Here is a 15812-nt window from a genome sequence, read left to right as displayed (position 1 = left end):
GATCCATCTGTCCTGTGGCTTCTACTTCAATCTGCCCCAGCATGACAAATGAGAAGGGAGGCTGGGCGGCCCACAATATGGAACTCAGCCTAGTCTGGTGACAGCTGCCTGGAACATCCCAAGAGATCGTATGCCAGGGGTCTGTCTGTGGTGTAGGGCCGGAGTGTGGGCATGGGGAGCTAGTGCTGGGCGGCTGCAGCAGTGGCTGTCGAGGGCTTGGGCGGTGCTGGGAAGGCAGGGTTGCCATGGGTTTGCTTTGGCGTGAGGGCTGCAATGCGTTCCTCTGAGCTCATGTTCTGGCTGCCCTGCTGCTGCCTCTTACTGGAACACACCTGTGCCTGGGGACTGGAACAACGGCTGCGTGTCACCCACAGCGTGCACCAGGAGGAGATGTGTCCAACGGGATGGGGCTGTACCAGGGGCTCTCCTTCCATGCCTAAGGAGGATATCTTGGGACCACAGTGTGTTTTGGGTCAACTGTGACTTACAACAGGGCTGGAAGGTTTCTCATTTTGCTTTATGGTCTCACAGGATTTGAGATCCCAGAGACACAGTGCTCCCCCTCCAAACATTCAGCTTGAGGACAGCTTTGGGGTGGGCAAGGATGCTGGAACCACCTGTGTCCCCTTGTTTTTTATTACTTGTGGGGCTGGAGCTGGCTGCTCAGGGGATCGTAGGAGTCACAGAGGTTGAAGGGCTCGGGATGCCCTAAGTACAAGGTAATGGGAGTGGAGAAGGCTGCATTCCTCTTAAGGGAATGTTTCTGCCAAAAAGGGCGGTGACACCCTGGAGAGGAGAGAATCGGAGAGGTCTCTGTCAACAGTTGAGACCCCCAGGGTGCTGGCAGGACAGGGTGATGGGAGCCTTACTGGCATTCCGCGGGCTTGCTCCATCCAGAAGCTGGTTGGCTGCTCCGTTAAGTAGTTGTGAGGCTGCAGTGGAAGCAAAATGTGAGCCAGAGGGGATGGCATGCTTGGCAGGACACGGGAGCCTTACAGACTTCCTGGAGGCTGCTGCAGGCTTTGGGGGGAATGTCTACTGTCTATACCTGGGTGGTGGGCTGGAGTGTGGACTGGAAACCCATGGCACGGTAGTCCTGATGTGTGGTGGAGATAGATTCCATGTGCCTTGGGCGGGGATGGATCTCCTCCTCTGTCTCCTTACTGCAGTCAGAGCACACCCCACACCTCTCAGCTCTGGATCCCTGCCTCCCCAGGTCCCCTCCTTTGGGGCATGGCCCCAAGGGTGGTTCTCATGTGGGACTGCAAACTTACCTATATTTCTCGTAGAGCATGGATGCCAGCATAGCCTTCCGCTGCCCTGCAGAGGGGAAGGTGCCATCAGCCCCCCAGCAAAGATTCCCCTGCTGCTTTTTCAGAGTGCAGCACGGCTTGTTGTGGTCCATCTCACCTTGCCCCAGCAGCAGGGCCCTGAGAGGTGGGCAGTCCTTTGGGAGGGAGCTGTCAGTGAGCGAGGAGAGAAACTGGTGGATTGGCAGTCCATGGTAGCCATGCTGGAAGTCCTCACTGCCCAAATCCTTCCCTGCCTGAGAGTCCAGGGGGTCCACAAGTATCTGGAGACAGACAGTGGGGATGTGGAAGGGGTCAGGAGCCCACACTGCACTTCCCCATGCGTGCTCCTGGCTTTTAGGCTTTTAATAGCCCTAGATGCATAAGCTGTAAAGAGGTGTTATGGTCTTTCTGGCCAGAAACCTGGAAAGTTGGAGCAGAAACACAGCTTGGGCAGGGCTGACCTGTCCTGCATGATGGAGGTTAGCCAGCCTTGTATGGCTGTCCCAAGCACCTGGGTGCCCAGACTGCCCCTAGACAAGGGCTCTTACAGCACTTGAACAGCCCAGTCTGTGGCTCAGCTCAATCCATCAGGTGGCCCCCAGCTTTGCTTGCCCAAGCTAGCATCCCCATATCACCATGATGGGCCATGACACACAGCGCCTGCTCCCCAGCAGTGAGATCCCCTCCTGCCTTACTGCTACTCCCCATGCGCTTGCCTGTGCCTTTTGTGCTATTGAGTTTCATCCCTTTTCTATCCCACTCGGCTCAAGGTCATCTGGGTGGCTATTTAAAGAGACGGGTATGCCCAGGAGCAGGGAGCTTCACAAGATGGGGCCAGCCTGGAGGGTCATTTTCCCTTATGGAGTTACCTCCTTCTGCCAGTCGTGGGTCACATGGTTCCGCTGGGGCAGCGACTGCCCGGGCTTCTCTGCTGGTGCGGGTGGGGTAGGGGGCAGCATCGGCACTGCAGTGGGGGAATCCTTTTCAGGGCTAGTCCCCCACTTTCCAAGCCAGGGAGGCAGCTTGATCCTAGAGGGACCCTTCCCAGTCTCTGGGGATGGCATCCTCCTGGGCACTACTGGTAGGGCCACAGTAGGCATCTCATCTGTGTCTGATATCTCCTGGGGCGTGTTGGCTATGTCTAACATCTCCTGGAGCCTCTTGGTTGTCAGTGTCTCACTGCGGCACAGGAGCCTCTCCTCGGGCACCTCAGGCATGGGCTCATCACCCTGGGCCGTGCACGGTGGCCTCTCCCCGTGGCATCTGGGACCCACGTGGCTTGTCAGAGCGCCCCTGCAAGTGGGAACAGACCCTGAAGAAAGGCAGCGGGCTGCATCCCCCATTGTCCCCAGCCCCCACCAGCACAAACAGTGTCCTGATCCGGGCTTCTCTGCAGTATCACCTCCGCACTGGGGCAAAGGACAAGGACTTCCTCTCCTTTTGGGGCACAGAAGCAGTGACTGCCACTCGAGGGGTCTCCCCCTCCGTAACTCCCTTAGTCCCCTTACCTCCAGCAGTAACACGCTTCCCACCTCCCTGCCTGGCTCAGCCCCCTCCCTGCTGCGACCACCCCACAGGCCGAACCCACCAATCTTCTCATTCCCCCCTGGCCCCAAATGCTCCACAGGCCCTGCCCCCCGGCTCTCCCCACCGGGGGTTACCCCAAGGGGTCTCGCTGCCCGCGGCCTGGGCCGCACCGCCCGGCGATGACGGCTCCCGGCTCCATAGCGGGTGCGCGCGGCGGGACGCCCCTCTCTCCATGGAGACGGTGCAGGGCGGCCGCGCGCCCGGAGGTGGAGCTGCGCGCGTGCGCGCCTCCCATTGGCAGAGAGACCGGAGGGGGCGTGACCGTGCGCCGAACTGGGCGGGGCAAGAGGCTGAGTTAGACGGGTAATGGGCGGGGTCTCGGCGGAGTGGGCGGGGTGGGCGTGTGGTTGGTGTGAGGGGATGCGGTGAGGGGGGACGGAGCTGTGTGGGGGACTGGGCGTGGTGTGCACGGACACGGATAGAGGGAGCTGCAGGGGACGGGAGTGTGAAGCGATGGGAGTGTAGGGGGGCGACGGCGCGGGGCTGCAGGAACACAGGGGTGCCCGCGCTGCACTACAGAGTTATTAGGCACCTCTGGGGTCCATGTCCCCCGCGCCACCTTGTTTCGGGGCCATGGGGCCACCACTTAGGGTAAAGCTATAGCTGCAGGGGTTCTCGGAGGTGCATCATGGCTGGCCAGGGCCAGCGCACCCCCACTGGAGCAGCAGGAGCGACGTGCCCAAGGCTCCTGAGGACACACTGCTCCCTGCGGCTTGACCCAAGTGACCCCCACACCGCTTGGGCCTGGCACTGGAATATGCCCGCTTGCCCCAGGGACCCCCAGCTGGCCGAGGGTGATGGGGCGGGACGTGCCCGGCGCCTGGCTGGGTGCAGCCGGTGCCCGCCGGTGTGGAGCAGTTGCCTCTTCTCACCACCAGCCCTCGATGGGCCCCCGGCCCCGTCCCCGCAGAGTCCGAGCAGAAGAAGGGCCCTTTGATAGCAGGCGGCGGGCTGGGGAGCGAGGGCTGTTATTCCAGCGCTCTGCGGTGTGTGCTGACAGGGCACGGTGCGCTCCACGCTAGGGTCTGTTTTTCCTGGCTGGGGATGGGCTCAGCCCTTCTGGCCTCGGCGGGCCGGGGGGGCCCCCACTGGGGACTGCTCCTCCCTGTGGGCCCTCCGCCCTGTGCCAAACGGGTTCCTCCAAGCTCATCTGCTGCACAGCTGTGGGGAGGAGGGAGATGGGAGAAATGTCTCAAGCTCATCTCGTGGCTCTGCCATGCTGGGGCCACATCAGCCCTGCTGCCACTGGCGGGGGGTGGTGCCAGGGTGCCCCCAAGGGCTGGCAGCTCGCTGTGAGGGTTCTGGTTTGCATGCCGCTGGTCATACCCCTGTGCTCAGCCATGGTGGTCCCTGAGGTACACCAGTCCCCCAGCTCATGCTGAAGAGGTGGGAGCTTGGGGACCCTGCCCCAGCTTGCATCCCTTGGTCAGCATCCCCAGATTCCCCACCAAACACCCGTGGGTTTACCAAAAACCTGGCTAGGCAGCATGGGTGCCTGAGGAATATTGTAGGGACCCTGACAGCACTCAAGTACACTGTGCGACAGGGAGCCTGGTGATGCCACCCCGGGTATGCACACTCCCTGTAGGGCAAACCACCCTGGGATGGTCTATGAGGCTTCGTTGTGGGGCAGTGCTCTGGCAGCATCAGCTCGAGGCAGCAGCCCTGGAGCTGCTGGAGCACATCTGGCCGCCTCCCGCCGGCTGACACATCCCTCGCAGCCCCCCCGCCTGGCTCTTTTGGGAATTTGCGTCATTTGTGCTGAGGAACCAAAACAGCCGTTTGCCCCCGTCACCCCCCCGCCTCGGCCCCATGAGGCTGTGCCTACTGTCCTGCCCTGCCGCTGGCTCGGGGATTGACAAAATAAACCTGGCACAGAAAAAAACACGATGGCAAGCGACTGGCTCTGACCTCGCGTGCCAGCCCGTGCCCTGTGCCCGGTACAGCACTCCTTGTGGGACTGCTCTGGGCAAGGCCTGGGGGATGATGTCTTGGGGATCCCTGGTCCCTGTTTAGTGTGCCTACCTCCCCAGGGACGCCCACCTCCCTTTGAGGTACATATCCCTGAGGCAGGGCTGTCCTGAGTTCAAGAGTGGCCCCACCCCGCTCGGAGCCTCAGAGACAGGAAGCAGCAGTATCAACAATTTTAAGGCTCATTTACACCCCGAAAACATTCCCCATACTATACTGGGTGTGTATGTGTGGGAAGTGACTGGGCTCTGCCACAGGTCCACACAGCTCCCGGGGGCCCGCCGCCGCCAGCGCCACCGAGCCGGGGGATGAACAGAGCCGCCATTCTCCCCAGCGCGCTGCGGTCTCCTGCGCGGCGGCTGGCGGGGGCCCAGGCGGTCCCGACGGCGGTGCCAGGTGGGCCGTGCACCGCGCCAGGACCGGCCCCTGCCACTAAATATAGCCACGGCAGTCGGCCACGGCCCAGCGGGCGCGGGAGGCACGCGGCAGGGAGCGGGCGGCCGCATGCGCCGAGCCCCCGCGTGTGCTCCCCTCACGGGGCGGCCGCGGACACGTGCGGGCTCGGGACCGCGGTCAAGGCCTGTAAACAGCGCTGGGCATGCACAGAGCCGGCGTGTTTTGTGTGCAGGGGGGTCTGCAGTGTGCGGTTTCCCTCGGTGGTTCACAGTTGTGGGGTCTGAAGTGCAGGGTACAGTGTGTTTTCCTCAGCGTGCACTTGGCAGGCGGGAATGAGCAGTAACAGGGACTTTCCCTCAGAGGTGCATAGTTGGGGGGGTTTGGGGTGGGCAGTAGAGTCTGCATGGCAGTGTACACAAGCGGTATAGCGGCTCCAGTACGGGAGAGTACACAGGTATGTGTACGTGGAGGGGGCAGCAGGTCCACCAGCAGGTCCACACAGCCTGTCCTGCCCTGTGCTCTGCTCAGGACTATGATCCTCGGGGGAGCTCCCAGAGAGGCCATTCTGGGGTGGACAAGAAGTACACGTGCAGTCAGCAAGCCTGCTCGGAGGGCTTTCAGATCAATCTAGTCCAATTAACTGGTTTTGAAAAGCAGGGAAACATCAGTGTCCAGCAAAGGGCTCTGGCAGCAACACAGTGATGCTGGCAGTGGGGGCAACCTGAGGTGGAGCAAGGGCGTTCGGGAATGTTGGGGCTGGGTGGGCAGCCCTGGACATGGTGCACTACTGACACCCCTAGGATGTTCTCCTTCGGGACAACCCTGTGGCACCCAGCCTGCTCCCCCAGCCCAGCACCAAGATGAGTCTTTTGTCCGTGAGCAGCCACAGAAAACCCTTCTGCTTCAACTGTGGGGTCAGTATGTGGCAAGCCCAGACCCTCTGTAAAAAGCAGGGTACCAACTCTACTGCTGTGACAATGGAGGCCAGCCCAGCACAGGCCAGCCACCTCCACCCCTAAAAAAGCCACCCTGATGCAGAGCCACTGAAGTCACCACCAAAGAGATGCTTTATTGGGGAGCAAGTGGGTAGTGGGCATCAGCCAGGGGGCCAGCCCATCTGCCGCCCCCCCAGCACATGGAGGTGCAGGTGGTACACCGACTGTGCTCCATGCTTCCCATCATTGATCACTGTGAGGAGAGGTACAAGTGTCAGGCTTTGTCCCCAGCCCCCAGGACGACTAGTGAGGGTCCTGCCCCACAGCACGCTAGGGGACATCAACTCACCAAGGCGGTAGCCATCAGCCAGCCCCTCTGCCTGCGCCGTGCGTGCCGCCACAACCATCAAGTGGCCCAGCAGCTGAAGGAGGGAGAAGCGTCAGTGTCAGCACTGCATGACCCCCACTACCAATGCCCCAGGGACCTCTCTGGACTCACTCACCTCAGTGTCTTGGGAACCCACACGGCTGATCCGGGGAATGGGGCGCTTGGGGATCACAAGGAAGTGCACAGGGGCTTGGGGGGCCACATCACGGAAGACGAGGCACTACCAGGGGGAGCAGGGTAAGCCCCACACCCGTGGGTTCTGCCCCCCTCTGCCCCAGTGGGGACACAGGTCCTGCTGCCCCAGCTACCTTGTCATCTTCATAGAGAATGGTGGCAGGGATGGTGCGGTCGATGATCTTGCTGAAGATGGTGGGCTGCCCTCCTGCCTTCTCGCTGGCCGCTGCTGCCTTCTGCGCCTTGCCCACCTCCCCATCCTGCCCGCCGGGCGCCGACATGCACCGCTGGGGCTGAGGGACATACCTGACTTACAGCCTGTGCCCGCGGGGACAAGGACACCGCGGTGGGGATGGGTAGGGTCATGTGGGGGAAACACACGTGCAGGAGTGACGGATGGGAGCACACGGGGTTAATGTGGGATGCACGTGGGGGTGACTGGACTAATGCATGGGGTGATGAGAGATGTGATCGGGGATTAATGTGGAAAGTGGTGGGTGGGATCCATACAGGGGTCCTGGGGGTGCACACAGGGGTGATGCTTGGCTGTGATAGGGGTATCACATGAGACAATAGGGAGATGCACACGGGGGTAACACTCATAGGGGGGCACATGTCCAGGGGGCTAGTAAGTGGTGCTGACGGGACTGTCCACAGCCTGGACGATGGGCTGTGCCCACGAAGGTTGCAAGGAGCTGTGCTCACGGGGCTAACAGAGGACTGTCCGCGGGGCTGACAGGGATCTGTGCCCCCGGGGGTGCGGCTGTGCCCACGGGGGTTCAGTCTGGGGTGGAGGTGGATGCCCACGGGTGCTCCGAGGCCCTGTGCTGTGGCGTGAGGGCGCGCGGGTCGGCGCTCATGCCCGCCGCGGACTTTGCCCCAAGGTGGAAGTAATGGTGAGCATGGCGCGGACCCGTTCCGATGCCCCTTTTAGCCCCCACACCCCGGTGTGTCTCACTTATCCCGGGATACCCCCATCCCCGAGCTCCCCCGCGCCCACCTGCCCCAGGCGCAGCGCGCCCCGCGCCAGCCAGCGCACCAGCACCGCCGCCATGGCCGCCGCTCCCGCCCCCGTCACTCACACCCCATCCTCGCTCCCCGCCCCCTTAAAGCGCCCGCGCCCGCCTGCGACCTCGCCTGCCATGTGGGCGACCCTGGCGTCGGAGCATCCGGCGGGGACCCTCCGACCGGGGAAGATAGTCAGTCCCTCCTGGAGGGGAGTCCGAACCCAGAGCGTCCCGCCCGACCTCCCCTGCCCCTAAGGGTGGGTGTTGTGACCAAACAATTGAGGATGCCAGGTGGAAGGCTGTGCCAAGCAGTTTATTTGAACTCAGAAACCCATTCGGGGGCGCTTACGGCGGGGTTGTGAGGCGGAGGACAGCTGGCTCTGCGAAGATGGGATGCATAGCTGGCTGGCCTGGCTGCCAAGGGGTTCTGGGGGCTCGGGGGGGCCCTCGGCCCACACAGATAGGTAGTCCCGCAACGTTTTCCGCCGCTCCTTGGGGATGCCGCGGCAGCGCAGGCTCTGTGAAGAGAGCAGGGCTTCATCGGGTGCTGCTGAGGTTGCGGGGCTATGAACCAGGGGGCTGCCTGCTGGTGGGGAGGCCTCCTGGGAGAGAAGAGGTGGGCGGCCGGGGGAGAGCACCGAGGGGCCTGTGTCACTCAGCTCGGACAGCTCAGACTGGTAGGTGAGAGAGGAGGTGAAGCTAGCTGAAAGGCTGCGGCGGCCCTGGGCTCGCTTCTGCCGCCGCCGCCGCTCCCGCAGCGCCTGCTGTCTCTTCGCCACACTGAAGCTCGTCCTCTCCTCCCACCACTGCTCCCAGTCCCCAGCCCAAGCTGCTGTCAGACGGGCACTTAGTGGGTCCAGACCCCCTGCTGGTTCCAGGGCCTGTGGCAGGGGAGGGGGCTGGAGGGCCAAAGGTGCCCAATGCTGGATGAGGCCCCCTTCTTTCATGGTTTGGCGCAGCCGCTGACGCATCTGCCTCTGCAGGCTGCTGGGGCCTACTGGCCCCTCCAGATCTTTGCGGGTGAAGAGCCGCCTCTGGCTGAGACTGGGGGACCAAGTGTGCCCCGGAGGCTCCTTGCAAGCCCTGGAAAGGGCCCTCAGCCAGCGGCGGTACTGCAGGGCTGCAGCTGGGCTGGGCACTGCTGGGGAGGGCTGAGGGTTGGCACATCGCTCCTGCAGGAGTTCAGCTTCCTCCAGGGGTGCTGATGTGCCCATGTCCTCCTCCTCATCATCAATAATCACCTCCAGGTTGGACAAGTAAAATGTTTGCTCTTCCTCCTCTTCTTCCTCACCAGCCAAGCCCTGTGGGCTGCTGGCTGGTACCTCGAAGAGAGGTGAAGAGCCAGGAGCTGTTGTAGCCTCATCCCTCGATGGGGGTGCAGGGGGCTGTGCTGCGTTGTGGGTCAGCCTCTGGCAGAAGACATCCCCAGCCTCAGAGAGCTGGAAAATCAACATGGACTTGTGCAGTCCATCCTCTTGCAGTGTGGCAGCCAGCCCTAGAGGAACAGGAAATGCACTGTCACCAGGGTTCCAGTCTTGGGGATAACTCCTGGTGCCTGCCAGCAGTGGGGGCTGCCTCCACCCCTCAGTGAGTACTCTCACTGCTGGCTCCTGGCCTGTACATAATTTTCTGTACCATTAAAATCTCTTCCACAGGATTGTTTGGGGCTTTGCTTTTGCTTTTTTAGCCACCCTCCAGCCAGGCCATGAGAAGGACTACACTTCCATTCCATTCCATCTTCTCTCCCACCAGGACCTGCAGCACGGGGCAGTGTGGGACACTCACCTGCTGCTGGGGCTGTGAGGCGCTGCTGAAGCAGGTGGTGGCGGTGTGGGAGCTGGGTGGGCAGGTGCTGCAGGCACCCTGCAATACTGTGCAGCTTCTGTGGAGTCCCTGCCAGCTGACAAGCTGACTGGCTGCCCCCTGAGGAAACACCCCAAAAACTGTCTGGTGAGCACAGACACCAGAGCAGCAGGTGATCCCAGCAGCAAAGAGGCTGGGATGTGGGCACAGAGGAGTCCTGGCTCTGCAGCACCCATGAAGCTTGATCTCTTACCCCGGTATTGCAACAGCAACAGCTCCTGGGTACGGGATGCCCCAAGCAGCACCTTGTGGCTCCTCCCGGGTTTCCCTGGCATCAGGTGCGCAAAGAGTGGAGGGGCCTTCATCATGTGTGCCCACTTCAGAACAGGCACCAATGGCAACCGCTCATCCAGCACATACACAGAGAACTAGGACAGAGGTCTTGGCTCAGGCGGACACACCCCAACACACTGTAGCACCTCCCCTCAGCTGGAAGATCCTCATGCCCCATAGGCACTTGGGAGACACAGCTGTGCAGCGTGTCTTCTCCAGCTCCCAGCTGTGGTGAGACTCACCTGGGTGGTGACAAGGTATTGTGAGGGGTGCGCCCTGCCCAGATACATGGGCAGGACGACACGCTCGCCCTGCTGGCAGCCAGCTTCCTCGCCCACCTTGAACAAGTCAAAGTGGCATCTCTTGGGGGCCTGCAACAGTAGAATGGTGCACAGTTAGCACTTAGGGCTGAGGAACTCTCTTCTTTGCCTGCTCCAAGCTCCATGCCCACCCTCCCAAGGCTCACCCGGGCATCCAGGCACTGCAGGCCCGTGCGGTCAGCACAGCTGAGCACCCTTGGGTGGGCAGTGAAATCACTCCAGCGCCAGGGTGAATGGTCCCGAAAAAACATGGTCTGGGGGTCATGGCGGAGCTGCTGCAGCCTGTGCAAGACAGCAGTATTGGCACGGGGTAGGGCTGCCCCAGTCACTTGGGGCATCACTGGGACTCTGCTGTCTGCATGAGTACCTAGACAGCCCCGAGAGCCCTATCTCACCCAGTCTCGACGCTCCAGAGGTAGACAGTCCCACTCTGGGTGCAGACAGACAACTCCCCAGGAAGGTGAGGGCTGCAGGACAGGGGACACAGCATCATATTATGGGGTGACAGAATCTGACACATGGAGCAGGGCTGTGCCAGCAGAGCTCCCTCCTCACACAGCCCCTTCCTCCAGCACCTACCTGACAGTGAGGCAGGAGGCAGGCACATCAGTGTGGATCACCTGTAGTGGGGTGGGAACTGCCCCTCTTTTGCCCAGCAGCCTCCAAACACCACAGTGATAGTCTGAGCGGACCCCAACAAAATCTGTTGGGGGAAGGAGATGGCATGTGAGCTTGCGGCATCCCAGAGACCCCCTGTTGCCCCTCCTCCCTACATCCTGTCTGCCTCAAGATACAGATCCTGGGGCTGGCTCACCTTGCCCATCCACACGGGCTGCAGCCACTTGCTGGATGCGCCCACTGAGCTCAAACTGCGCTGGGGCGCCCCGGGTGCGGGGCAGCTCCTCCAGCACCACATCCTGGAAATCTGGGATGCTGGCTAAGGGCAGTGCAACACAACCCCCACTTCCCTCCCCAAGGACACTGAATGGGGAAGGATACAGAGGTGGTTCATGGCCTGCCCTCCAGGGTGCACCAGGCAGCCCACAGGTGTCCCCCTGTCTTCAGGGGGCAACCAGGCCAGTGCCCCCCCAGTGAGGCTGTCATCAAAGAGCAGGTTGGACCACTGCTGCATCAGCTCCTCATGCAGGCAGTCTGCCAGCAGCCCCAGTGGCACCTCGAAGAGCCAGTCACGGCAGAGGTGGGAGAACCAGCGTAGGCGGGAGGCTAAGTGCTGCCGGGGGCAGCCACTGCAGGGCATGGACAACATCAGGTGGGGAGACAGAGCAGGAGCCCCCCCAGATCTCTGCAGGGACAGAAGGACACTCACCGTCGGGCCTCCAGGCGGTCAATGTCCTCCACCAGGGCCGTCATCCGGATGGTACTACTTCGGGCTGGTCTCTACAGGAGTAGGAGGCAGAGACTGAGACTGGCAAGGGGGAGGGTGGGGAACAACACTGTTAACCCTGGACAGACAATGACCTGCAGCTTGGAGTTTCCGAGGTAGAAGTTCTTGTGCAGCAGACGCCCCAGGGAGCCAAAAGCATCTTCTGGGTGATCCACAAAGAAATGGCCCAGCTGTGTGGGGGAGAGAGGAAAGGGTCAGTGAATGCAAAGGTCCCACACTGCCCCCCAGATCTTTGCCCTGATGCCACACCTCAAATCGCACCTGCCTGGTGAAGTCCAGAATGGCTCTGGACTTGCCTGCTCGAAGCTTCTTGCACAGGCCGCTGCGGTACAGGATATCCTGAGGTGCGGGCGAGGGGATCCAGCAGCCTGTGGGTAGAAGGTAGAAGCTGCTTGGCATCACACGAGCACTGGGACACCGCTCAGCATGGCGGGGCAGCGGCAGCGATAGAGATGGAAGGCGCGCCCGCTCAGCCCCCATGCAGCGAGCTTCCTCCCGCTCCCGCGGCTCTCACCCGCTCTGGGCAGCAGCACCGGAACGGCCGCAGCGTCGGCGGCTTCCCACCTTTCGCCCGTCGCGCCGCGGCGGGGCACGAACGCCGGCTGCACCTGCGGGGAGCAAAGAGGGAAACTAAGATCGGGCCCTGAGCGTCCTGCCGGTTTTTTCGGCCGGTCCGGATCCCCGGCAGGGCCTCACCTGGCGGCGTCCGGGGCCACCCTCCAGCACTTGCCCGTGCTCGCCCCAGCCGGCGAGCGGCGCGGGGCCACCTTCTTCCTGCGGCGGGCCAGCGCCGAAGTAGGAGGGGAAGAGCGCGGCCGGGAACTCCATGGCCGCGGTAGCAGGCACAATGGGCACCACGAGGCACAGTACCCCGTAAGGGTGGCGCCGCCACCGCAAATGGCGTCACCGTCGCGCTGCTGATGCCGGGCACCAATCAGCGCCGGGGAGCAGCGCGGAGCAGAGCGCCGCCGGCGGCACCTCCACGCGGGGCGCCACCGCCCCCTGGCGGCCGGAGGACAAAAACGGCCGGCCGGCAGGGGGCCAGGGACGGGACCAGGACGGGAACGGGACGAGAACGGGAACGGGCAGAGGAAGCGGTGGGACCACGGATAGGACCTAGCGGCGGTCCTGGACAGGAACAGTGGGATAGAGCCGGACCAGGACCGGCACTGGAGAACCCACGAGGACAGGACCTCACCGGGGCACGGGGAAGGGTATGGACGTTGTTTCCCTCTGCTCGCCTCAAGAGCAGTGAAACCCCCCTGTGGGTCCTGCCAGGGGCACACCTGGTTTTCCGTGGCCCCGGTTGTGTGGCCGTGGGGCACCCCACACGCCAGCAGGATGTGGAGCCACGGGACAGTCTTGGATATCTAGGGGTCTTGGGGTTGAAGTGCAGCTCCTGGAAGGTTGAGAATGTTCCAGACACCCCATCGCACCCTACCCTTCCTCACACCTTGCTTGGCCTTGGTGAACACACCCCATAGAAGGCTCTGTGCTCCTTCCTCCCCATAGGGTGATTGCTGGCTCCCCATAAGAGACCCACCTGGCCCCATACCCCCTTGGGCACCTGTAGAGACATCTGTGGAAGGCAGGGACAAGGAACTCTGCAGACCTGAGATATTCTAGAAACACGTGGTTTTATTGCAAGGGTGTCCCATCTTTCCCAACAGGAACCCACACAGAGTTCAGGTTAATACCATGCATCTCTGATGGGACCCTGGAGCTTTTGGAGAGTATCTGGAAGGGAGACAAGTTCCCCTATCCATTTCCCAAGGAGAGCATTACTGACTTTCTCCTCAAGGGACCATGGTCCTTGTACATCCCTGTGCCAAAGGCCACTGGCCCTAGAGCTATGCAAGTGAGATCTGCATTGGGAAGGGGACCTCCAACCATGCCTGGAGGGGATCTGTGCTCTGGGGAGGGTTGCTGGGGAGTCAGGCTGGGACATGGTGGGGTGGCTGCTCCTGCTGCAGCTCCCATGGTGCCTTGTGGGGAGCACGGGATGGGAGAGGAGCACAGGTAGCATTCCCATGAGCAGTAACCTGCTGCCTCCATTATGGCCAAAAAGGATGGTGATGTCAGGGGAGTCTGTGGATGATGTCAGGGGAGTTTGGGACAGTGTGATGAGACAAGATGCCCTCATCCCTGCAGGTGGTGTCGAGACTCTCTGTGGGACACCTTCTCTCTAAGATACATTCTACCATTTGCTCTGAGAAGGTGGTAGCCACTGGTAGAAAACCACCTGACCCCCTTGCATAGACCCCTTTGAGACAGGTAGCCCCACCACCTCCACCTCCATAGGTAGCCCTCACTGTCTCCCATCCCTTTCCCTAATTCCAGGGCATGCCATCAGTTCCATGTCCCTCTCCATGATATATTTCTGTGCCCAGTACATACTCCTGTACCCAGGCCCATGTCCCTGTCCCCTAGGCCCACATCACCACCCTCAGTCATTGTTTTTGTCTCCAGCCTCATGTCCCTCTCCCCCAAGCTATGACCCTGTCTACAGCCCCATGTTGCTGTCCCTCGGCCCCATATTTCAGTTCTCAGCCTATATCCTTGTGCCCAGCACCATGTCCCTGTTCCAAGCCCTGTGACCCCATTACCGGCCCGGATCTCAGTTCCAGCACCATGTTCCTGCCCTCAGCGCCTAGCTCCTGACCTCAGCCCGCGTCCCTGCCCCAGCCGGTGTCTCTATGCCCTGTGCCCCCGTTCCTGGCTCGTATCTCCGTTCCAGCCCCGTGTCCCTGTCCCCAGCGGCATGTCCCTGTCCCCAGCCCTGTGCCCCACTTCCCGGCCCATGTCTCGAGTTCCAGCCCGGTGCCCCTTTTCCGCAACCTCCCATTTCCATTCCTGCCCGTGTCGCTGTACCCCCGTGCCCCAGTCAGCGCCGGGTCCATCCCGGGGTTATGCGGGCGGGGGGGGAATTGTCTCGAGGGGCGGCGTGGCGCGGCCGCCGCTGATTGACGTGCCCGTAGACCAATGGTGATACGGGAGGCGGTGCCGGTGGGCGGAGCGGGTGACGTCAGGGCCGCCGGTGCGCGGCGGAGCGGCCGGAGGCGCGCGCCCCAAGGCAGCCGCGGCGGCGGCGGCGGCGGCGATGGCCCGGCGGGGCGGCGGGGGCGGCGGGCAGCGCCTCCCGCTGCCGCTCCCGCTGCTGCTCCTGCCGCTCCTGCTCCTGCCGCCGCCCGCCGCCGGTGAGAGCCGCCGGGAAAGCGGGGTGGGGGACGCGGGTGTGGGGCGGCGAGGCGAGCGCGGGACGGGGCGCGGGAGCGGACGTCGAGGGTGCCGGCGCGGCGGGGGCGAGGCGGTACCGCGGAGGACGTGTGTGTGGTGGGTGGGAAAGATGTTGGAGCGGAGAGCGGGGGTCCGTGCGGCGGGACGCAAGCGAAGAGCTTGGGATGGTGTGAGGTACGGGAGCAATGGGATGTGGGGTGTGCGCGCAGTGGGGCGGGGGGCAGGTAAGGACGGAACACGGGGCGGTGTGCGCTGGGCAGAGGTGTGAAGCGAAGGGTCCGTGTGGCGGGACATAAGGGATGAACTTGGGATGGGTGTGATGTACGTGAGCCGTGGGATGTGGGGTGTGTGCGCTGTGGGGCAGCTGGGATTGGAGCATAGGGGTTTGTGCGGTGGGCAGAAGGATTGGAGGTGTGAGTCACAGGGCTCTACGAGGAGCCGTGGGGCAGAGGGATGAGATTGGGATGCGTGTGAACCAGACGAACAATGTGTTGCAGGGTGTGCATTCAGTGGGGCAGGGAGTGGGTGAGATGTGGAGGGCAGAAGGGCTGCAGGTGTGGGGGTCCATGTGGTGGGGAACAGGATGAGCTTGGAATGGATAAGTATTTAGCTTGGGACGAGCTACATGAGCAGTGAGGTTTGCATGCTGTGGGGCAGGGTGTGGATGAAAATGGAGCAAAAGGGTGCAGCTATGGGGCATAGCATCCTGGAAAGTGGGCTGCACATGTGATAGGACACGATGAGTGTGGCACAAGGCATGGAGCCAGCATGCAGTGGGGTTTGGGGCAGGTATGCAGCAGAGTACAGAGGTATCCTTAGTTGGGTGTGGGGTGCTTAGGGCACAGGGTTTATGTAGCCTGGGACATGAGGTGAGTGCAATGGGTGCAGAGATGCATGTGCAAGGGTGTGTTTGCATAATGGGGTACAGGGGTGCGTGTGTAGGGGGTACTGATGTCTGTGGAAT

General features: G+C 62.3%; 2 protein-coding genes across 3 annotated transcripts; both read right to left on the bottom strand.

The window, feature by feature from the left end:
- Window positions 1-6290: 6290 nt before the first annotated feature.
- HINT2 (histidine triad nucleotide binding protein 2) lies at window positions 6291-7816 on the bottom strand. 2 transcript variants are annotated; one of them, XM_066339697.1, is made up of 5 exons: window positions 7744-7816; window positions 6878-7036; window positions 6685-6789; window positions 6531-6603; window positions 6291-6434 (listed from the first exon to the last, which is right to left on the bottom strand). In XM_066339697.1, the coding sequence occupies exons 1-5, from the start codon at window positions 7795-7797 to the stop codon at window positions 6343-6345; spliced, it is 483 nt and encodes a 160-aa protein (XP_066195794.1). In that variant the 5' UTR covers window positions 7798-7816; the 3' UTR covers window positions 6291-6342. The 2 variants fall into 2 exon arrangements, with proteins under 2 accessions (XP_066195794.1, XP_066195795.1); XM_066339698.1 differs by having other exon boundaries at window positions 6878-7061; window positions 7744-7809.
- Window positions 7817-8049: 233 nt separating this feature from the next.
- TAF1C (TATA-box binding protein associated factor, RNA polymerase I subunit C) lies at window positions 8050-12493 on the bottom strand. Its single transcript, XM_066338376.1, has 14 exons — window positions 12308-12493; window positions 12126-12219; window positions 11873-11979; window positions 11686-11781; window positions 11534-11604; window positions 11206-11453; window positions 11021-11131; window positions 10786-10909; window positions 10602-10673; window positions 10353-10488; window positions 10129-10257; window positions 9807-9981; window positions 9536-9673; window positions 8050-9245 (listed from the first exon to the last, which is right to left on the bottom strand). Exons 1-14 carry the CDS (start codon window positions 12437-12439, stop codon window positions 8074-8076), a joined length of 2805 nt encoding a protein of 934 aa, XP_066194473.1. The 5' UTR covers window positions 12440-12493; the 3' UTR covers window positions 8050-8073.
- Between the last annotated feature and the right edge of the window lie 3319 nt (window positions 12494-15812).

This window comes from Sylvia atricapilla, chromosome Z (assembly GCF_009819655.1).
Source record: "Sylvia atricapilla isolate bSylAtr1 chromosome Z, bSylAtr1.pri, whole genome shotgun sequence".
In the NCBI taxonomy this organism is placed as follows: Eukaryota; Metazoa; Chordata; class Aves; order Passeriformes; family Sylviidae; genus Sylvia; species Sylvia atricapilla.
This window is presented reverse-complemented; position numbering and strand designations above follow the sequence as displayed.

Excerpts from the sequence above, each read along its gene's own strand:
- HINT2 (XM_066339697.1), bottom strand. The coding sequence starts at position 7,797 with ATGGCGGCGGTGCTGGTGCGCTGGCTGGCGCGGGGCGCGCTGCGCCTG. Across the intron at positions 6,604-6,684 it reads TGGGTTCCCAAGACACTGAG|CTGCTGGGCCACTTGATGGT; the intron begins GTGAGTGAGTCC and ends TCCCTCCTTCAG. Across the intron at positions 6,435-6,530 it reads GGCTGATGGCTACCGCCTTG|TGATCAATGATGGGAAGCAT; the intron begins GTGAGTTGATGT and ends CTCTCCTCACAG.
- TAF1C (XM_066338376.1), bottom strand. The coding sequence starts at position 12,439 with ATGGAGTTCCCGGCCGCGCTCTTCCCCTCCTACTTCGGCGCTGGCCCG. Across the intron at positions 11,782-11,872 it reads TTCTGGACTTCACCAGGCAG|CTGGGCCATTTCTTTGTGGA; the intron begins GTGCGATTTGAG and ends TCCCCCACACAG. Across the intron at positions 9,674-9,806 it reads GTTGCTGTTGCAATACCGGG|GGGGCAGCCAGTCAGCTTGT; the intron begins GTAAGAGATCAA and ends GTGTTTCCTCAG.